General features: G+C 37.8%; 1 protein-coding gene across 1 annotated transcript in view; it reads right to left on the bottom strand.

Moving 5' to 3' along the window:
* LOC110114489 (acyl carrier protein 2, mitochondrial) overlaps nucleotides 1–23,515 on the bottom strand; it is a 35,220-nt gene extending 11,705 nt beyond the window's left edge. The window contains exon 1 of the mRNA XM_020847387.2: nucleotides 23,271–23,515. Coding sequence (XP_020703046.1) covers nucleotides 23,271–23,474 — 204 coding nt within the window. The 5' untranslated portion in view covers nucleotides 23,475–23,515. The remainder of the gene's footprint in view (nucleotides 1–23,270) is intronic.

The following is a 23,515-nucleotide window of genomic DNA, read 5'->3' as shown; positions in this document are numbered from 1 at the left end:
ATCAGCACTTCCTTAGTTCCATCTTCTTTTTGGCGAACCCCCATCAACTCTAAGAGTTCCAGAGTCATCTCTAAATCCTCAGTAAGTGTCACCGGTAACTCTGAGCTGGCTGTATAATCTCCAATAGTCCTTCTCAACTGAGATACATGGAAAACCGGATGTATAATCGACGTTGGTGGTAGTTTCAGCCGATATGCTGTGATAACCCCAAGATCTAACTTGGAAGAATCATGGTTTAAAATTGCGCAATATGAGGCTCGCCTTGAGGCCCGCCTTTCGCCTCATTGGCATGAGGCTTACGCCTCAAGCTATATATATTAAAACTTACATAAATCTTGAAGTAAATGCCCGACATTGGACACTTTAGGAGAGGAGGAAGGGGAGAGAGCAGTTCATCATAATGATGATTCAAATGAAGAACCCCTTAGTGATGACAATGCTAATGACTTATGAGTTCTTATGTGATATGTCATTGATATTTATTTTTTGAAAATTTAAATTATATGTTAATGAAAAGAATACTGGGATTTGGAAAAGTAAGAATTTTGAGTTGAATTATATTTCATGTTGTCTTATTATTGGGATATTTTGATTTCACTTAATATCTTATGCTTTTTTATATTTTATATTATTCACTCATTAGTATATAAAAAATTTATCATTTTATGTTTACGCAATCTTTTGATTTTGAGGCTTACGCCTCAAAACGCCTTGAGGCTTACGCCTCGCCTCATGAATGAAAAATGCCTCAATACCCGAATACGCAATTTTAAATATTGGGAAGAATTATTCAATCGATTCTTTAAACCATCAACTACCAGAGCTATCTATAAACATCAATCAGTGATAAATAATCTAACAAAAATCTATAATTAAAACATCATGTAAATATTTCTATTCATTCCCAAAAGTTCATTTACAATACTCAGGATTTACACTTTAATCACGATTCCATCCAGTCCTGAGTACAAAAGATAATCACTATAACAAAAAGGAACAAAAACCTGAAGATTTCAGATCAACCTCACACTCCTGCTCCCTTGCCCTGACCTGAAAATATTAACCACATATAATGAGCTTCAAAAAGCCCAGCAGGTCGCTAAAAACCTACAATTGAAATTAAAGCACGGTACGGAAACAATATGCATGTCAATCAGTCAAATCAATAACAATCACTTGCACATGATCATTGAATCTATGCAGCTACGAAAATCAGTAATCAATGCATAATCAATAAAATCCACAGTCATCGGTAGGAGAATCGGTAAACAGTAGAAAAATCCATAATGCTCAATAAATCATTTCATACGTCAATTCTTAAAAGAATCCATCGTATCTTTAACATCAGTCAATTCAATAGAGAAATCGTCGTATCAGTAATATTAGTTAAATCAATATCATATCAATAGAATCAATCAAATCATTGAATAAAAAAATAATCTCCAGTCAATAATATCAATCGGTATGAAATCATATAAAACAATCAAATCAATATATCGATAAGAATAGTTAAAATCAAATCAATACAGTAAAAACATATTCTATATCACGTGTTCAGTGTATCACATATAGCAGATCAATATTCGGTGTATCAATGAATCCATAATATCGATGAATCAATAATATCGGTATTCATAATATCAATGAATCAATGCAATATCAATATCCCTATCAGTATTTGTATCCAGTGACATGTACAGTATGCAATATCAATAAAATCATACAGTAATAGTAAACCCGTAAATCCGTCAGTAAATCCATTCAATATCAATAAATCAATTCAATATCAATAAATCTGTCGATGTCCGTAAATTCGTACGGTAATCAATAAATCAATCGGTAACAATAGATCAATTCAATATCAGTAAATCCATAGGGTAATCATAAGAACAATACTTTAAACATACAATTCAATACAATAGTCTTACTCAACAAGTACAATCACTGGCTATTAAGGCGTTTTTCAAGGTTAGTATCGATGTTAGTAATCCGTTGGCACAGTAAATAGAGCCGTCACCCTTGTCCGTCGGCACAGTAATCTCCTTATAACTCCCAATCGTTATATCACGTGATCAATAGAAGATAACGCCAAACCTTTTTTAAAGGAAAGTCTGTCGGCCCACCATCCTGTACAGGTCAATCAATCTCCAACCAACGGTTCAACCAGTCTTTACTTGTCTTTCAGTAATATAATAGTAGTAGATTCACTCATATATCCACAGTCATATACAATGAAGATAATCTTTAAAATATCGTACAGTCGACAGAAATCCCAAACAGGATCAAAATACACAGTTTCAAAAAATTACCAAATTACTAGAAATCGAATAAAACATCATTTGAAGACTTTCATTGTACTGAAGCAATATTTTTCAACATCTAGATAATTTTCTATTCGATAAAAACTCCGCAGAATTCAAAATACCTAGTGAAAACTTTCCAGAAAATACTCAAATCGTACAAAATCATCATTTCAACAATATACCAAAAGTTACGCGGTAAAAGTTTCGTCAATACAAAGATATGCAAGAATTTCGATAACGGAAACACAAAACTGAGCAGAAAATACGAAAATATGAAATCTTCGAAATCAGAAATAGGATTCGGATTCCTTATAGCGAGACAAAATTCTTCTAACAGCGGCGTCGGACGAAAATCGCACCGCGGCCTCCAAAACCAAGCTTTTCCTTTCTCTTTCCTTATCTTTCTCTCCAGCTTTCTCTCTCTTCAAAATATCTCAAACGACACTTAAATAGAGAGAAGATATTTACGATCGTCCAGACGATGTTTCTCGTTCGTCCCGGGATGATCTCCTCTGTACACAGATCGTACAAACGATAATAGATCTTCGTCCCTGGACGATGGGCTCTGGCAACAAAATTTGTTCAGTTCGTCTAGACGAACTTACGGTTTGTACAGACGAAACTGTATTTTACTCAGTTCATACAGACACTTCGTACAGACTAACCACATAGATTTTCAAGAGCGTTCGTAATACGGTCAATTCATACAGACTAACTGCACCCAAAAAAATGAAATCTGTAGGAGTTTTACATATGCTATCGCTCCAAATTTCTCCAAAACTTCATAAGATCCGAAGTAACTTGGAGCAAGCTTCTCGTTCCTCCAGTTAGCGACTGTCTTTTATCTTTATGGCCGGATCTTCAAGAACACCATCTCCCTAACTTCTAACTGGATGTCCTTACTATACCCATCCGTTTGTTTCTTCATAATCTGTTGAGCTCTTCATAGATGTCTCTTCAACTCCTCTAATATCATGTCCCTCTCCTGCAAGTACTCTCCACTTAAGAAACTGGAGTACTTCTACTCCAAAAGTGCACCAAGTGGGGTGGATCTCTTCCGTATAACACCTTGAATGGGGTCATCTGAGAAGCAGAATGACATGAGGTGTTATATCAATACTTAGCCCATAATAATCACTTGGCCCATAATATGGGTGTCTTTGACACAAACCTAAAACTATGTCCCCTCCCTTCTCCACTCTAGATCCCTCCAGACTGTGCAGCTCCACCAAAAATACTTCACCCACCACTTGTATATTCCTCATCATAGTTTTAAGAAAAACCATGAATTTGGATAGCCCTGCATCTCCTCTTATCACCACCTTCCTCCCATCTACCATCAACTCCATCACGAGTGCTCCCCAATTAACCTTGGCATCTCCCAAGGTCTGTAGCCACTTCATCTCCAGGATGACATTTGTACTCCGTAACTCCAGTGCAAGAAAATCTTCCCTCACATAAATCCCTTTGATAGTCAGTAGCACTCCACTACAAATCCTTTGGCCTTTCTACACCTTTCCCATACTCATTATCACCCCATAACACCCGGTATCCATCAATTTCACTCTCAATTGGTCGACAACTTGAGTGAAAATAAAATTTTGGCCTTTCTCCACCTTTCCCATACTCATCATCACCCCATAACACCCGGTATCCATCAATTTCACTCCCAATTGGTCGACAACTTGAGTGAAAATGAAATTTTGGGTAGCTCCACTATCAATCAGCACCATCACCTCCACGTCTTCTATCTCCCCCTTTTACCTACATGATATGATTAGTAGTGAATCCTACCACCGAGTTCAGGGAAATCTAGGCCAGATCGAAATGTAGTTTCTCCTCCATCTCCTCCTCTAACTCAACCTCACCTCCCTCCTCAGTTTCCTCATCATCACAGACGATGAGAACTTGAAGAGTTCGGTCCTTGCAAGTATACTTCTCATCACACCTGAAAAAAAAAACTGTTTGTCCTCTACTCCTGCATCTCCTTCTCTGTCAGCCTCTTGAAGTTTCTCCTATTGTCTTCTCCCTGATGGTCTCCCGAATTCCTCCTTTTGCAAGACCCTTAGGTGCTAGATGGATGGTCGTCATCCTGTAAGTGCCTCCTATGCTGCTACTCATGGCTCCCTTTTCTAGATTCCTCTGATTTTCAACTAGTTATGCTAACTTCATAACCTGCCGCTCGGATCTCTGCCTTCAACCCCTTCATGAAGTTGCCCTCCAATACATTATCTGATAATCGCTCCACCCTATTGGTCAGGTGCTTAAACCGCTTATGGTAGTTTGCTATTGATCCCTCCTGCACTAGAGCAAAGAATTGCTCATAGACATCTCCTCCTCGATCGGTTTGGAAATGTTCTATTATGTAGTCCTTGAATTCTCCCCAGCTTCTGATGGGTCTCCTCTGGTCTCTCCATTGGTACCATGACAGCGCTTTTCCCTCCAAACATAAGCCTACCATTGTCAGTTTCTCCTCTTCCATTGGCCCATTGACGGAGAAGTGCCTTCCAACCCATAAACATCATCCCCTTCGACTATGGGCATCTTCAGCTTCCTCGCCTTATGATCCCCCCATTTCCCATTATTCCTCCATAGCTCCCCCTTTCCTAAGTGCTTGGCCCTCCCCATGTCTCTCGATCTTCCCTTGCTCTGTCATAACTCAGGCCCCCTTTGAATTCCCCTCCCAAATTCAGCACCTTGGCGGCCATAATGTCCCTCCCGACGTTCCCAATCAGCACCTCTTTGCTCCGCCCCTCCATACCCATGCCTTTCCCCATATCTACCTCCTCTATCCTCCCTCTAGAAAGGCTCCAGATAGGGTTTCCTTCTTTCTCCCTCCACGATCTCCACCTCATCTTCCTCCATATGAATTTCAGAATTCGTGTTTTTCCCTTCCACCCCTTTTTCCAAGGAAGTTGTCGTTTGGTTGTGCATTTTCAACATTTTCTTCATCATGTCCTGGAGATCAGCTACTTGTCCTTCCATGGAGGAAATCCTTTCTCCACCATTGTCTTGATTTGGTTCATATCTTCTTCAAGCCTTTCTTCCAGCGCATCTACTTTCTTGGCCGCCATCTTTATCCGGATTTTTTGTAGATTAAAAATTTTTGGATTTGGATCACAAAAACAACAATTTGCTCCTTTCCCGGCCGAAAATCAGCAACTGAAATTCGTCAAAATCAGCCAAGACTTGGTCTGATATCAATTTGATAGGAAATACATGAGTTCGCGAGTAACCCTAAGGGGAATACTTTGAGTTCCCAAGCAATCCTAACAATAATCGATAAAAAACAACGAGAAAAAACGAAAAGATCTTTGGTGGAAAAAAACAAAAACAGTAATTTGGATTATGGAAACCAAAGTAAAGCAAGATAGAAGCAAAGATATAATTGATCCTCAATTCGAGAGGAGGATCATTCTCTCCCAATCTCTAGATTTTCTCCTTAGCCTCCTTCTTGCTCTTTTCTAGGGTTTTCTTGTGGGAGATCTTGTTCTTCTCGAAGTGGACAAACTTATCTTGTTTTCTCTTGGTTTTCTTATGCAAAGGTTTTTGCTTCTCATCTCAACCCTCTTGTGATTGTTCTTCTTTGGTTTTGGTGGAGAAATTCCTCTTTTTTGGGGGGAAATTAGGGCAAAACCGAAATTGTCAAAACCTAAGGCGTATCAGTCTCCCGGTCTTCCCCTGCTCTGTCATAACTCAGACCCCCTTTGAATTCCCCTCCTTCCATCAAATTCAGCACCTTGGTGGCCATAATGTCCCTCCCGGCATTCCCAATCAGCACCTCTTTGCTCCGCCCCTCCATACCGATGCCTTTCCCCATACCTACCTCCTCTATCCTCCCTCTGGAAAGGATCCAGATAGGGTTTCCTTCTTTCTCCCTCCCTATGAATTTCAGAATTCGTGTTTTTCCCTTCCACCCCTTTTTCCAAGGAAGCTGTCGTTTGGTTGTGGATTTTCAACATTTTCTTCATCATGTCCTGGAGATCGGCTACTTGTCCTTCCATGGAGGAAATCCTTTTCTCCACCATTGTCTTGATTTAGTTCATATCTTATTCAAGCCTTTCTTCCAGCGCATCTACCTTCTTGGCCGCCATCTTTATCCGAATTTTTTGTAGATTAAAAAATTCTTGATTTGGATCACAAAAACAACAATTTTCTCCTTTCCCGGCCCAAAATCAGCAACTGAAATTCGCCAAAATCAGCCCACAGAAGGTCCCAAGACTTGGTCTGATATCAATTTGATAGGAAATACTTGAGTTCGCGAGTAACCCTAAGGGGAATACTTTGAGTTCGCAAGCAATCCTAACAATAATCGATAAAAAACAACGAGAAAAAACGAAAAAAACTTCGGTGGAAAAAAACAAAAAACAGTAATTTGGATGATGGAAACCAAAGTAAAGCAAGATAGAAGCAAAGATATAATTGATCTTCAATTCGAGAGGAGGATCATTCTCTCCCAATCTCTAGATTGAAGAGTTTAGAGCCCAACACACTAAAGAGAACTCCAAGAGAAAAATATTCAAGCATAACCCTAACCATAATCCCTCCTCCCATACTTAAAAGTTAAAACATACAATTAATTATTTAAAGCCAAATTACTCCCTTGCCCTTGCCGCCCCCTCCTTTGCCTCCAATTCCTTTGAATTTGAATCCCTAGTGTGTCCCACTCATTCCTCTCTCCATATGCTGCAGCCCCTCCTCCTGTAGCAAAGAACCGGCCTCTTCAAAGAGGCCGGTTGGGGTTGGGCCGGTCCACTAGGGACCAGTCTAACAGATTATACTATTCCATAATATAGAGAGCTTAGTATAAAGCCTCATTTAATATTTTTTGTTGAAGTATAGCTCATTTTTTTCTTAATTTCTAGCCTGAGGCCTTTAGTGAAACAGTAATAATAACATACTAATTTAGAGGCAAATAATATTTTATTGCCAGCCTTTTTAAACCTTAAATAATATTTAAACCCACTATAACAATCATATTTAAAGTTTTTTAATTGATCATGCAGTTGATGTCCAAATTCACTAGCCGGTAAATATTGTTCTTTAAATTTATGTCATATCAGCTCATCTAAATTCAACAACAAAACTTTGACAATAATATTGAGCACATCCTCTTCATTTTATTTTAGCAAGTTCAAGTCAATGGGAATGAGACATTTTAACTTTCAAAATCTTCTATATTATCGATTCCGTTTGAAAATTCCCTAACCTTATAACTCTCATGGAATGTAGGAACCTAATTTTAAACCTCATAATAATCATGTTGAATTTATCTAGAATCATAAATTATTCATATTTTGATGTTTTATTGACAAATATAGTTATTCAAACCCACATCAAAGAAAACATCATGATGCAACCATGCTTTGATACAATATCTAATGAAATATGTCTTAAGGTTTTGGCCTTCCTCATGCTCATCTACAATGAGATGCACAAGACCACGCCCGCATACTTTCAAGGAAATAATTTAAACAACTAATCATTCAAACTCCAACACAATCAATAATTTAATTTTTTTTGTAAAAAATAATGTATAGAAATATGGAGGCATGAAAAACCAAACAATTGATTGGAAAACGTGACTCAAACAAAAAGCAGATTGTATCAAATTGAATCATTTATTCAGATCAATAACTAAAAATTTGAGGATAAAAACAAGTAATATAAGAGACCATCAAATAAAACAAAATAAGGTTGCATGCTAGTATAAATAGATAAAATCCATAGAAATTTATTTCATCAAAGAAAACAAGTAGAATATTCTTTTACGGACCTTAGACCCCATTTTTATAATTATTAAATATTAAAACTTACAATTAAAAAATCAGCAAATAGAGAACCACAAAGATATCAAATCTGTTAAATAGAAATCTCACATGAGTGTGTCATTGCCAAGTCAAAAATCTCACAAACCGCAAGCATCAAGCGCACAGAGCAAGCGAACTACAAGAACGCAAAATTGCAAATAACCAAAATAAAAGGAACACAAGGGAGACGAAATAGGCGGGCCATATCTCATAATAAAGGGGAAATCGCAGGAAGACACATCATGCAGCATTCTTTTTTTTCTTTTTTTTTCTTTTTTTTTTATTTTTTATCATGCAGCATTCTTGTCACTAGAGTATATAATACTTTAATAATCTCTGCGACAACATGAATAACAAAGAAACATACCAAATGAGTTTATGATAATATGGTAATTCTCGCTTCTTTTGTTTCCTCAAAATATATCACTAGCTTAATGACGATACTTGTAGGATTTTTTATTTGCAGAACACGTGAGTTAAGAAGGTATTCACCATTCATTAATTCCGCAGTAAGTATTTGGACCAAAATCCAGATAGGCAAGTATATGATTGGAAAGGCATGTCACAGTAATTGGTAGGAATTCTAAACACAAAAACTCTGTACTAGCTAGTTAGTAACATAAAAATAGAAAGATGACTCGTATATAAAGCTCCAACGACAGTATCAACAACATGGAAAGCTAGACTTGTTCATGTTGGACTGACTTTTGGGGCTGTTTGGTTTGCATGATTTAAATTGAATTTAAGATAAATATAGGCAAATGACTTTCTGAGGGTTTCTTAAGTTATTAATTTCATAAATCTAAATTTGATGGGATTACAAGTTTGCCCGTCTGATTAAAGCAATATTTAGGTTGGATTGAAGGTTAAATCCATTTGAATACATTTTTTAGGCTTTCATAAAACCAATATTTGGCTATATTAACCAAACCCAAATTTCATAAATCCAAGATTTGAATGGATTTACTAAAAATGCACTGAGGTGTCGAATCCAATTCTAGGTCAAAGCAAGTTCTCACAAATGATAAGCATGAATCAATAATTGAATCCCAACCTAAAAGTTGTAATATAATTGTTCATAGCAAAGTTTAAGAAAGGATGAGTTGCCTCGTTACTACTATGTGCCATCTTATATTTTTTATCAAAAGAATGAAAATAATCATGCTAGAAGCCAAACAATGGCGACTGACTTCATTTTAAAAGTGAGCTTTCTACCTAGCTTGATAAGATCAGCTTGCGCAACTTACTAAGCTTAAAGTAGTCTAAGACTCATTTGGTCTGACACAAATCAAATTCTGCAAGAAAATATAAATTTCTTGAAATGTTGTAATTTAAAACCCTATTCAACTTATTGGATTGGAAGCAAATTTGCTATAAATTTCAAATTCACTATTTTGGGGAATTGAACCCATTATTTTAATAGTTATCCTGCTTTTTTTGAGGTAAAATTCAAATTTGATAAATATAATTAATTAAAAACAAATTTAACGGTTAAATTCTTTTTTAAATGAAAGGATGGGATCTTTTAGTGATATAGGATCTAAGGCATTATCTTTTCCTTCTTTCTGTAGCTTTATCCAACACACCAATTCAGCATCTTTCTTTCCTTCTTTTTGTAATACTAAAGGTACTAAAGATCTATATGCTTTACACTTAGAGATAGAATACGAAATGATTATATATGTGAAAAGGTATGCATAACTCATATAAGATTACAGAGAGTCCCCTTAAATGATCTAGTCATGTCAAATGTCGACCTTCAACAACACTGCTAGAAGAGTAGATGTGTTAGATCCGACCTATGTTTCAAAAAGTGAGAGTTAGACATAAAAAGACTTGATAAGAAAATATTAAAAATGACTTTCTTTATTAGTTTTAAATAAGAATTTGACGCTCAATAGGACACAATGTAGAAAAAGATTAATGAATTCCATCAAAAATTACCTCAGTAACCGCCAAAATCTCAAAAACCCATTCAAACTCTTAGATTTGTGATGAGCTCAACTGTTGCTATTAGAAAAAGTGAAGTCTCTAAACACACTGCTTAATACATCGAGAAAAGCAAGGCCATGAATTATCAACTCAAGTGTTTTATTACATTTTTGGTGAAGTTATGATTTTCCATGAATATAAATTATGCTCTGAAAACTGATTGTTTGAATTGCAGATAAATCACTTTCTATAGTTGCTGGCATTGGATCTCTTGTATTTTTAATATGATATCATCCTTAAATATGCGCTTCATGTTCTAAAATTGGATTATAACCTTCTTTTCATTAGCAAAATTATAAAGGACCTTAATTATCTTACTAACTTCCACCCAAGCATGTATGAATTTTAAGTCTTTAGATTAGAGGAAAAGATTGGTAGTGCCAATATAATTGATGGTCTCTAACTCCTCTAAAAACAACCCAATTGGCAGGCATAAAAAAAAAAGTCCAATTTCATCTTCCATCATTAATAATAAGAATGTCATCATGTTGTAGAATTATCTCTTAAGTCATTTAAATTTCTTGTACATAAAAGTTCAATTAAATTTTAGAATCTTATTAATATGAAATTTGTCAGTTATCCAAACCTAATCACAACTATTTCCCTAGTCATATGTGCAAGCCAACCCATCTTGCTTCCCTATACTTAGTGAAGTATGAGGATCATCTAAGGTCAACAATATCACCAGCTCAAGATGGTTTGGTGCATTTATTGATGATTATTCTAGAGTAAAATGGTTATTACTTAGGAAAGATAAATATAAAGTTAGCAGCATATTTCAAAATTTCAATAAGATAGTGCAAACTCAATTCCAACCTAAAATTCAAATGCTTTAAACTAACAAAAAGCATGAGTACGGTCGCTTTACCATTAGGTCCTCCCTATGTATGGATCAAGGGATTGTCAATCGTTGCACATGTATCAACACTCCACAAAAAAATGGAGTTTTCAAAAGAAAAATTAGATGACTTATGAAAGTAGCACAACCGATCATGCTTGCTTAACATGTTCCAAACCATTATTGGGGGAAGTTGTGCTAACTACAGGATTTCACATCAATTGCATGCACTCATTGTCAACTTATCCTCAAACATACACTCATGCCTAAATCATCTCATCAATTCCAACCAAAACATTTGGATGCACCTCCTTAAGCTGCATACATCCTTAACATCACAGAAAACTTAAACCTATACTTTAAATGTTTTTTTTCCTTTGGGTACTCACTAAAAAAAGGGTATAACTGTCATTCAGCATCCACAAAAAATTATATACCACCATTGATGTTACCTTCTTCGAAACCCTTTAATACCAAAGCTGATAATCAAAGAGAGAATTCTAGGGAACACAAACTTTGGGAAACCAAGCAGCTATTGACCCATTCCAAACCTTCATATCAGTTCAAATAAAAGCCATCATTCTTGTATTTTATTTTTTTCCAAAACCAAAAGGCAACCTTCGGATTCCATACATAATATCACCACCAGGGAAATTATTGTATACTCCAGAAGACCAAAAATTTAAAAGAGGGGTAAAAGATTTAATCAGCTCTTGCACAAAACCATGATTTTAAATTAAATATAGAGACCTCTCAACCCTATATCAGTAAAATAACCACAAACTGATAGGAAATACTTGAGTTCGCAAGTAATCCTATCGGATTTACTTGAGTTCTCAAGAAAACCTAATCAATAATTAGTAAAATAGCGAGAAAATGAAAGATTCGTGGTGGAAGAACAAACAAATGATAGCAAAATCTTATAACAATCAAAGGGAAACAAGAACCAAACAAAGATACAAGAGATCCTCAATTCGAGAGGAGGATCGTCTCTCCCAAATCTCTAGACAAGATTGTCTAGAGCCCAAGCCTCCAAGAAACCCTAATCTCAATCAATCCAAACATAAAAAAACTCCCTAATCCCCCTCATCCTCTTGAATACAAAATATTTCCTAATCAATTTTCCCTCCCAAGCCTTAAACGCCCCCTCCGTTTGAATTTCAATTCAAGAGTGGGGCCCGCCTGTTTAGGCGAACAGCAAAGGAGGCGGAAGGAGTCCGCCTCCTATAAACAAGTTGAGCCAGCCCCCCTTGGGCTAGCTGGACCGGTTCCCTGTGAACTGGTCTAACAATACCGCCCTCCCAAAGAACCAACTTGTCCTCAAGGTGAAAATCAAGAAACTGATGTTTCACCCTCTCGTAAGGTTCCCATGTGGCCTCGTAGTCAGGGATGTTCTTCCACTTGATCAACACTTCCTTAATCTCATCTTCTTTCTATCGAACCCCCAACAGCTCCAAGGGTTCCAGAATCACCTCTAGATCCTCTGTAAGTGTCGCCGATAACTCGGGGTGGGCTGTATAGTCTCCAATGGCCTTTCTCAACTGTGATACATGAAAAATCATATGTATCGTCGCTGTTGATGGTAGTTTTAGCCGATATGCAACTGCTCTGATCTTCTCCAGCACTTCATAAGGCCCAAAGTACCTTGGAGCCAGCTTCTCATTCCTCCTGTTGGCGACTGTCTTCTGTCTATAGGGTCGGAGCTTCAAGAACACCCTCTCCCCCACTTCAAACTGGATGTCCCTCCTATGCCCATCAGCTTGTTTATTCATAATTTGTTGAGCTCTTAGTAGATTTCTCTTCAGCTCTTCTAACACTCTATCTCTCTCCTCCAAGTACTCCTCAACTGAAGCAACTGAGGTACTGCTACTCCCAAAGTGTATCAAGTGGGGAGGATCCCTTCCGTACAACACCTTGAATGGATTCATCTGATAAGCTGAGTGAAAAGAAGTGTTGTACCAGTATTCGACCCCATGATAGCCACTTAGCCCAAAGCTTGAGTGTCTCCGATACAAAACATCTCAGGTAAGTCTGCAAGCTCCTGTTCACTACTTCCGTTTGGCAATCCATCTGTGGGTGGTAAGTTGTACTACTCTTTAGAACCGTCCCCTGTAGCCTGAACAACTCTCTCTAAAAATGACTGAGGAATACCTTATCTATGTCCGACATTATCGCCTCAGGTACTCCATATAATCTAATCACCTCCCTGATGAAGGCTAAAGCCATGGTCACTATTGTGTAAGGATGTCGGAGGGGAATGAAGTGTGCATACTTGCTCAACCTATCCAACACCACTAAATTCACCGTGAACCCCTCTAAGTGGGGCAACCCATCTATAAAGTCCATAGATATCTTCTCCCACACTCTGCCTAGTAGAGCTAACGGTTGTAGTAGTCCTCCTGGTGACATAGCCAGGTACTTATTTCTTTGACATATCTCACATGTGGCTACCATCTCCTCTACATCTTTACGCATCCCCTTCCAGTACAGTTCCGCCGCTAGCCTCCTGTATGTCTTCTGTACATCTGAATGGCCCTCCACCGCGCTTCCATGAAACTCCTGGAGTAAGTATGGGATGTGGATCGAGGTCCGGGGCATCACCAATCTCCCCTGATATAGCAGTTTGTCTCCCTCCAATGAGTACCCTGGGTGGCTACCCTCTTCTTTCAATAATTCTGACCTGATCTTTTCCAAACCTTCATCTCTAGCACTTTCCTCTCTAATGGCCTCCCAGTCAAGCATCAACGGAACAGATAGTGCCACTGTCTGCAGCTCACCCATGCATATGGACAAGGCATATGCCGCCTTATTCTCCACTCCAGGCCTATAGTGGATCTCAAAGTCGTACCTGAGCAACTTGGACAGCCACCTTTGATGTTCCTCTGTCACCATCCATTGTTCTAGCAGGTATTTCAAGCTTTGATGATCTGTCCTGACAATGAAATGTCTCCCAAGTAGGTAGGGTCGTCACTTCTGGATGGTCAACACAATGGCCATTAATTCTCTCTCATAAACTGATTTCAACCAAACTCTAGCAGTCAATACCTGGCTGAAATAGGCAATGGGCCTACGACTCTGCATAAGCACTACACCCAGCCTGTACCCAGACGCATATGTCTCCACAATGAAGGTCTGAGTGAAATCTGGCAAAGCTAGGACTTGCACCATAGTCATCGCCTTCTTCAAGCTCTCAAATGCTGATGTGGCTGCCTCCCCCCATAGGAATCTGTCATTCTTCAACTGCTCAGTGAGTGTCCATGCTATAGAGCTGTACCCCTTAACGAACCTCCTGTAGTAACCTGTCAGTCCCATAAATCCCTTCAGCTCCTTCAGATTTTTCAGCATTGACCACTTTAGCATTGCCTCAATTTTGGACTGATCTGTTGTCACCCCTCTTTTGATACCACATTACCCAAGTACTCTACGCTGGCTTGTGCAAAGCAGCATTTCTTTAAATTAGCCCTCAGCTAGTGCTCCTGCAATACCTCAAACACCCTTTTCAAATGCTCCCAGTGCTCCTCCTCTATCCTGCTGTAGAACAGGATGTCGCCAAAGAATACCAAAATAAATAGTCTGAGATAAGGTTTGAAAACTTTATTCATAAGGGCCTGGAAAGTAGCAGGAGCATTGCTGAGGCCAAATGATATCACCAGGAACTCATAATGTCCTTCATAAGTTCTGAAGGCCGTCATGGGTACATCGTCCTTCTTTATCCGGATCTGATGGTAACCTGATTTCAAATCTATCTTGCTGAAGATCACGGTCCCACTCAATTCATCTAACAGCTCGTCAATGACAAGTATAATAAGCTTGTCAAGTACAGTTTCCTTGTTGAGTGCTCTGTAGCCCACACAAAAATGTCAGCTGCCATCCTTCTTTTTCACCAACAGAACGGGGCTAGAGAAAGGGCTGATGCTGGGTCTGATGATCTCTACCTCCAGCATCTCTCTAATCAACCTTTCGATTTCATCCTTCTGGAACTGAGGGTAGCAATAAGGTTGTACACTGATGGGCGACACTCATTCCTTCAACACTATGGCATGCTCCTGCTCTCTCTGGGGCGACAATCCTTGAGGTGGCTGAAAAACCACTTGGAACTGTTGAATCAATGGCTGAATGGAGAGGGGTATGTCTCCTCCCTCTTCCAATCTCACTCCCTCCAAACTGTGCAACTCCTCCAAATACCCTTCGCCCGCCAACTAAATGTCCTTCACCATCGTTTTAAGAGAAACCAGGAATTTGGAAAGCCCCGCATCTCCCTTTATCACCATCTTCCTTTCATCCACCATCAACTCCATCGTGAGTGCTCCCTAATTCACTCTGGTGTCTCCCAAAGTTTGCAGTCATTTCATCCCCAGGAAGACGTCAGTACTCCCAAGCTCTAGCGGAAGAAAATTTTCCCACACCTGTATCCCCTGGATCGTCAGTTGCACTCCTCTGCAAATCCCCTGACCTTTCTCCACCTTCACCGTACCCATCATCACCCCGTAACAGTTGGTATCCACCAATCTCACTCTCAGTTGGTCAATGACCTGGGTGGAAATGAAATTATGAGTAGCCCCACTATCAATCAGCGCCACCACCTCCCTGTCCTCTATATCTCCCTTCATCTTCATGGTGTGATTCGTAGTGAATCCAACCACTGAGTTCAAAAAAACCTCAGCCAAATCCAAGTGTAGCTTCTCCTCCATCTCCTCCTTTGTCTCCTCCTCATCTCCCTCCTCAATTTCCTCATCATCACAGATGTTGAGAACCTGAAGAGTTCATTCCTTGCACCGATGCCCCGGCATGTATTTTTTATCGCACCTGAAGCACAACCCCTTAGCCCTCTTCTCCTGCATCTCTTTCTCCGTCACCCGCTTAAAATATCCCCTGCTTCCCCCTCCTGTCTTCTCCTTGGTGGCCTCTCGAATCCCTCATGTTGCAGGACTTTTAGGTGCTAGATGAGTGGTCATCATCCTGTAAGTGCCCCCGGTGCTGCTAATCCTAGCTCCCTTCTCCAAATTCCTCTGATTTTCCACCAGTTGGGCCAACTTTATGGCCTCCCCCAAATCACGGGGCATCAAAACCTTCACTGCTGCTCGGATCTCCGCCTTCAGTCCTTTCATGAAATTTCCCTCCAATATTGTATATGAGAGTCGCTCCAACCTGCTAGCTAGGTGCTTAACTGCTCCCGGTAGTATGCTACCGATCTCTCCTGTGTCAGAGCAAAAAACTGCTCATAGAAATCTCCTCCCCGGTCAGTTTGAAAATGTTTTATTATGCAGTCTTTGAATTCCCTTCAGTTCCTGATAGGCCTCCTCTATTCTCTCAGATGATACCACGACAGGGCTTTTCCTTCCAAGCAGAATCCGACTGCGATCAACTTCACCTCCTCCTTCAACCCATTGACGGCGAAGTATCTCTCCGCCTTGTAAATCCACCCATACGCATCTTCTCCTTCGAATATGGGCATCTTCAACTTCCTCACCTTCTGTTCACCCTCATTGCCACTGATTCTTCCATAGTTTCCCCTCTCCCAAGTGCTAGGTGCACCCCATGTTTGTCAGTCTTCCCTTGCCCTGCTATAGCCCAAACCCCCATCAAAATCCCCTCTTCTTTTCAATTTGAAAATGTTCTATTATTTTGTTCACCATCTCCCAAGTGCTAGGTGCACCCCATGTTTCTCCTCTTCCTCCCTAAGAATTTCAGAATTCATACTTTTTCATTCCTTTCTTTTTGCCACAGAAGCCGCCGTTTGGTTTTGAATTTCTAACATCTTTTTCATCATATACCGTAGATCGGCAACTTGCCCTTCCATGGAAGAAATTCTTTCCTCCACCATCGTTTTGATTTGATTCATCTCTCCTTCAAGCCTTCCTCCAGAGCATCCACTTTTTTGGCCGTCATCACAATCCGAAGTTTGTAGAAACAAAAAATCTGGATTTGGAACTCCAAAAATAGCAATCTCCCTTCCTTCCGGGCAAAAAATCACCGATGAAATTAGCCGAAAACGGCCCTCCATCGGTCCCACGACTTGCTCTGATACCAATTTGATAGGAAATACTTGAGTTCGCAAGTAATCCTATCGGATTTACTTGAGTTCGCAAGCAAACCTAATCAATAATTAGTAAAACGACGAGAAAACGAGCAAAATCTTATAACAATCAAAGGGAAACAAGAACCAAACAAAGATACAAGAGATCCTCAATTCGAGAGGAGGATCGTCTCTCCCAAATCTCTAGACAAGATTGTCTAGAGCCCAAGCCTCCAATAAACCCTAATCTCAATCAATCCAAACATAAAAAACTGCCTAATCCCCCTCATCCTCTTGAATACAAAATATTTCCTAAACAATTTTCCCTCCCAAGCCTAAACCGCACCCACCGTTTGAATTTCAAATCAATAGGAGTGGGGCCCGCATGTTTGGGCGGACACAGCAAAGGAGGCGGAAGGAGTCCGCCTCCTATAAACAAGTTGAGCCGGCCCCCCTTGGGCCGGCTGGACCGATATCCTGTGAACTAGTCTAACACAAACCCAGCTCTGAATGATCTTGATCAACCTATTGCAATCAAGAAAGATATTAAATCTTATACCAAGCATCCTATCAATAATTTTGGGCCATATGGAAAGTTAGCTCCTACCTATTATGCCCTTATCACATCACTAATAGAGATTTAAATTCTAAAAAATATTAAAGAAACTCCTGGGTAGCCTCAGTGGAAGTGCTTTGTAATGAAAGAGATTAATGCCCTTGAAAAAAAAGGCACCTGAGAAATTAATAAACTTCCAAAATGAATAGATTAGTCAAATGTAAATGAATTTTTCTCCATTAAACACAACGTTGATGAAAGTGTAAATCTATAAAAAAATTGGCTGATCGCAAAGAGTTTCACTTAGTCCAATAAGACAAACTACAAGGAGACATTTGACCCGGTTGTTAAACTGAACTATATTTAAGTACTCCTATCCCTTCATTCCCTTGTAACAAACCTATAGATTAGCTCCTACACCAACTTGATATTAAAAATGTTTTCTTGCATTATAACTTTGATGAAGTATTATATGATTTTCCCCTTGTCTTGAGAGTCAAGTCAACATTGGCAAAGTTTATAAGTTCCAAAAAATCTTATATGGACTTAAACGATCACCATGTATAAAGTTTAGTCAATCATAAGGGTGCTTAAGTATGGATTCTCTCAATGCCAAACTGTTCACACTATATCAAATTACCAAACTGTCAAATTGATTATTTATGTTGATGATATTATCCATAATAGAAATGATGAGAGAGAAATTACCAACTTCAAGAATATTTTGGCAAAATAATTTGATATTATAATTTGAGATAGCTTGATATTTACTTGACATGAAAATTACCCAATCAAGAGCAGAATCTTTATATCACAACGGAAGCGTGTTATTGATCTTCTAATAATCTAGAATTATGAGATGTAAGCCAATGGACACCCCCTATGAACCCAAATGCTAAAATGGTAACTGAGGATAAAAGTTCTCCGACTTATGAAGGAAGATATCATAGACTTGAGGGAAAATTAATTTATCTACCAAACAAAATAGTTATTTCTCAGTTAGCATGTCCATCATATTCATAAGTAATCCCGCAAAAACACATATTGGGGTTGCTTTTTATATACTTCAATATTTGAAAAACAATCTTAGCAAACGACTATATTTAGGAAACCCACAACAGAGGTGTGAAAGTGTTCGCTAATGTAGATTGGGCAAGTTCAATAAGTTAAAGCAAATCAACTATTGGATATTACACATATGTATAAGAAAAATTAGCCACATGGAGAAATAAGAAATAAATTGTTGTGGTCCGAAACAATGCTGAAGCAAAATTCAAGGCTATCTCACAATAAATTTATTAAAAATATATGATCAGATTGAATGCTACAAGAATTAAAAGGACCATCAAACAGTCCAATTAAATTATTATATGACAATAAAGCTACCACTAGAATTGCAAAGAAATACTTGGAATGAGTATATAGAGATTGATTGTTATTTCATAAACGAAATGATTGATGAAAACACTTTCCAACTTGTTTACACTCCTTCAAATCTTCAAATAGATAATATGCTCACCAAGTTCATTTACCGCAGCAACTTAGAAAGTCTGAACTCCAAGTTGGGTATGCTTGATATCTGCTACCAAAATTAAGGTCGTTGGAATCCATACAAGCATCCGTCTGCAGAGCTTTTATTTATACTTTCATCCAAGTCATCGATCCAAGGAATTATTCTTTTCTTTTGTGTACCCTCACCCAGCTCAATGATTCAAGGCATTGCTCTTTCCTTCTTTGTGTATCATTAAATATAATTATAAATTGAATTCAAATATTCAGATCATGTCTTATTGTTTTAACTTTATGACCGTTTATGTTTAGGAAACTATTTATTTGTTGTCTAGAATCAACGGTGAATTAAATTAATAAAATCTTCCATTTATTTCCATAATAACCTTAGAAATTATGGACTTGTGCTATTATATTTATTCTTGAGAATAAAACTATGAAAAATTTACTAATGTACAAAGTATGTTTGTGAGTTCTTGTATTTGCATACTATAAATTTGGATATTCACTTTTATGCTACATATAATACAGCTCTTGAATTTAGAACCGATGTTTTACTTTTCAATAATCAATATTATATACCATGCAAAAAAACCAAAAACTTTATGAAGTTTAGTTAGGTTGTGTCATCATTTTGTGTGATATTTGAAAGAGGTGTCAGCCTCGCCTCTTGCCTTCGCCTTATGAGATTTCAGCATGCTATCTAGATGCCTACTTTCTCCTTTAATGGGTATGCTCCAACATAAGATAAATGAATTAAAAAGTAGTCCAATCAATAATAGTAGCAAACTTAATACCCTGTTTGTTGTGCATTGGCTAGTTGTGGGAAGACCATTTTATAAGCCCTCATACCTAGGCTAAATAGTATCAAGTATTAATATACTTCCCCAATGCAAGACATGGGTAAGTAAAGCCTGCTCCAACTAGTCCAAGAAATATGGTAATCCTAAAAACAAACACTTGATCTAAAATCCAATGAGCCCAACAATCAAAGATAGGTCAAATATGTTGGGGAAGATGAGGAGGAGTAAACACAATAATGATGAAACAAGCAAGAAAGTAAAAGCAACGGAAAAGTCAAGGACACTAGGATTTAACATGGAAAAATCTAAAATAGGGAAAAACTACAGAGCCACACCACACGAAGAAATTCACTATGAAAATTGGGAGAGATAAGTACATGTGTCTCTTCTCTCTCACTCACTCCTTGCAACTCTTCTCACATAAACCGTTCTCAATGTATAAAAACTCAAAATACAAGAGAAAACCAAGTAACATAACTCCAAGGGATGCAACCCTTCAGAAAAACGAGAAAGAAAATCATCCATTCCATCTCACAGCGCTGCGGCGCTCAAACCTCTGTCTTGCACCGTTGCAGCATCGTATCTATACTGTTGTGGTGCTCTGCTCTCTGTTGTTCAAGGCTGGGGCTCACAGGGACACAGCGTCGAGGGGCGCTCAGGTACGCAGCGCTTGGGTGTTGTACTAAAAAAAACGAACACGACAAGCATTGAGGTTCAAAACAACATAACAACCAAATTGATCAACACAATCAGATTCCACACATAACAAAATAACCAAGAGTCTTATAGATGTAAGCTGGAAAGGAATTATGGACCAACCCGTGGGTAGTTCCCTTCCTTTTCCATTATTCTCTCCAAGTAGCTGCAATTTTTATCCAAATGGAATTTGATTGCATGAGAAGCCTTGTATAGGGGATCTCAATTTATGAGAGAGAGAGAAAGAAAGAACAAGGTGGAGGTGGGTTGGGAGCCACTGTCCTTCCCAATTGCAACTCGCAAATAGAGAAAACGAGAGACTGACAGGTTGGTTGGGGGGATAATAAGGAAGAAAATTGAAATCTTAAATTTGAAACTTGCCGTCTTAATTTTTTATTGAAACAAAAGCTGCAATTTATAATATCCAATTGATTTTATAATACCCAATTGATCGGCTCTAACGAGAACAACTTTCCTCCTTAGACTAGGTGACATCGACTTATATCAATTTTAGTCAGTATGATGGTTGGCTACTTTATATTGGGTGGGGGGGAATAATAAGGAAGAAAATTGAAATCTTAAATTTGAAACTTGCCGTCTAAATTTTTTATTGAATCAAAAGTTGCAATTTATAATATCCAATTGATTTTATAATACCCAATTGATCGGCTCTAACGAGAACAACTTTCCTCCATAGACTAGGTGACATCGACTTATATCAATTTTAGTCAGTATGATGGTTGACTACTTTATATTGGTTTGGATTAAATTTAAGTTCAATTTACCCAAAAACAATTCTAGAGTCTAAAAATAAGGCAATCAAGATACATCGCCTCATCATTCCTAACATTTTAGAATAAAAAATTTCACTATATGAAGTGAATATATTGCGCACCACTTAAAACTCAAAAAATCTTACAAATAAAAAAAGTTGTATAAGAATAGAGGTACCTAAGGAGTATTAAGTGATAAAAGAATATCATGGAAAATTAATAATAAATTTTATAAAATAACAATTAGTTTGGTTATGTTAGATGGATTTAGGTGTTGAGCAGTGAAATTTTTATTGATTGCTAAGTTGATAATGGTTAAAAAGAGAATTTTAAGATATATGGGTGACAAAATTAGAATAAGAAGTTATTATATTAGAAAGATACGAGCAGCACCTAAGATAAAAGAAAATATACTAAAGAGATTTGAACATAAATTATAAAGGGTAGAATTGCACCTAAAACTGTAATTGAGCCACACATAAACAAATGGAGCTATGTTTGAGTTTGCTTCGCAATTTTTTTATTGTTCATGTTTGGGTTGTGTTCATTAATAATTGATATTTCTTTATGTGTGTTTAGTTTGATATTGTTTGAGTTGTTCGTGAATATATGCACACAAAAATAATTATATCAAATAAAAGAGTAATTTTACTATTTTAAATAAAAAAGAAAGATAAGAAAGAATCATGCTTAAAACCTCGCCACATAAGGGCAACACTTAACATCATAAACAACCACTACACCATGCTTTATTCTTTGCATTATTTTCACCAAAATTCACAAAAATTATTAATATTTAATAATAGATCTCCAATCAAATAGAAAAGAATTAAGCATTGTTTGTCTTAAGTAAATTAACAAAGCGAACCAAATATTGTGTTTGTGCAGCTCATTATTTAGCAAATGAGCCGAACATGAGTTATGTGCAAACATCAGTTAGATGGATACTTGTAGTTAGACTTATTAAATGAGTACATAAAATTAAAGTCGATAGATGAAAAAGGTAATGGGTATGCCTTAGGTAACATGGGTAGAGGTTTTTCAAATGGTTTAGAAAAAAGTTTAACAGCTCGAGCAACATTTAGCAAGAACTACTAGAAGATGATTATTCATAAAAGCAACCCAAAATAGTTGGGGTAAGGCTGATAATGACAGTGTGTCAGAAATAGAACAAAATTCTACAAGAAATTTTGCTTCACAACAAGCTTAATTGTAGCCTGGTCATCCTTACTATTATGTTACAGAATCTACTTAATCATAGACTAAGCAAAAGAGTCCTTTTCTTTTCCCATTCACATAACTAGATAAAAGAAAACGGGAAATTAATTGGATAATCTTAGCACCCAAAACAAAAGGATTCAATTTTAAGCTTAAAGTTGTGAAAGGAAATATGATATTCATCTGCATCCATGAGGCTGTGTATAAAATAATTCCATAGTTGCATCAACTTCCTCAAAATTTCCCAATGGCTTCTCATATTAAATGAGGTTGGTGCGTGGTTCCGATTTCAAGGAGGCAGCATCATTCTAAAGAAAAAATTCTTGGAAAAGTTTAAGAATCCCTAACTGCTCATTTAAAGCAATGAACAGGAAAAAATCTATTTGCAGAAGAAATTACAACTTTCACGAATTGCCTTCTAACTTATTTAACGCATTATAACCGTGCTGCTCATCCGCAACAGATAACTAAAATCATATCACATCAAATTGTTTCAATAAACTTCAAGCTAAAGAAAGTTCTTCTGGTAAAAAAGCTCCAAACATGAACTTAAAAAGAGGACTTCCAGCCAACACGACTAATTATCGAATGCAAGTTGCCAAACACTAAAAAAATAATAGAACAGAAAACAGCATGCAAGATTACTTGAAATATGAAACAACCCGCTTCAAGACCAGCAATTGCACCAAATGCTCCATTTCAATTCGGTTCGGGTAAAAGAAAAACGATGAGGAGGAAGGGGAAGTGACGGGTTACCTTAGAGGGGTCAACCTTCTGGAAGTTTTTTACCACGGTGATGACCCGATCGGTGACCTCAGATTTGTCCAGGAACGAGCCCTTGACTTCCTCCGAGAAGTGGCGGCAGATGAGTTGGGAGAAAGAGAACGTCACCGGCGATCGAAGAGGATATCCTGCTTTCACCCTCAAGTGCTTCAGCAGAACGCTCCTCATCGCCGCCATTAGGTTATGCTAAGAGGTTTCTGGTTCCTTAGTTCCTCTAT

This window comes from Dendrobium catenatum, unplaced genomic scaffold (assembly GCF_001605985.2).
Source record: "Dendrobium catenatum unplaced genomic scaffold, ASM160598v2 fragScaff_scaffold_1608, whole genome shotgun sequence".
NCBI classification, from domain to species: domain Eukaryota; kingdom Viridiplantae; phylum Streptophyta; class Magnoliopsida; order Asparagales; family Orchidaceae; genus Dendrobium; species Dendrobium catenatum.
The sequence above is the reverse complement of the archived record's forward strand: the minus strand, read 5'-3'. Positions and strand labels throughout refer to the sequence as shown.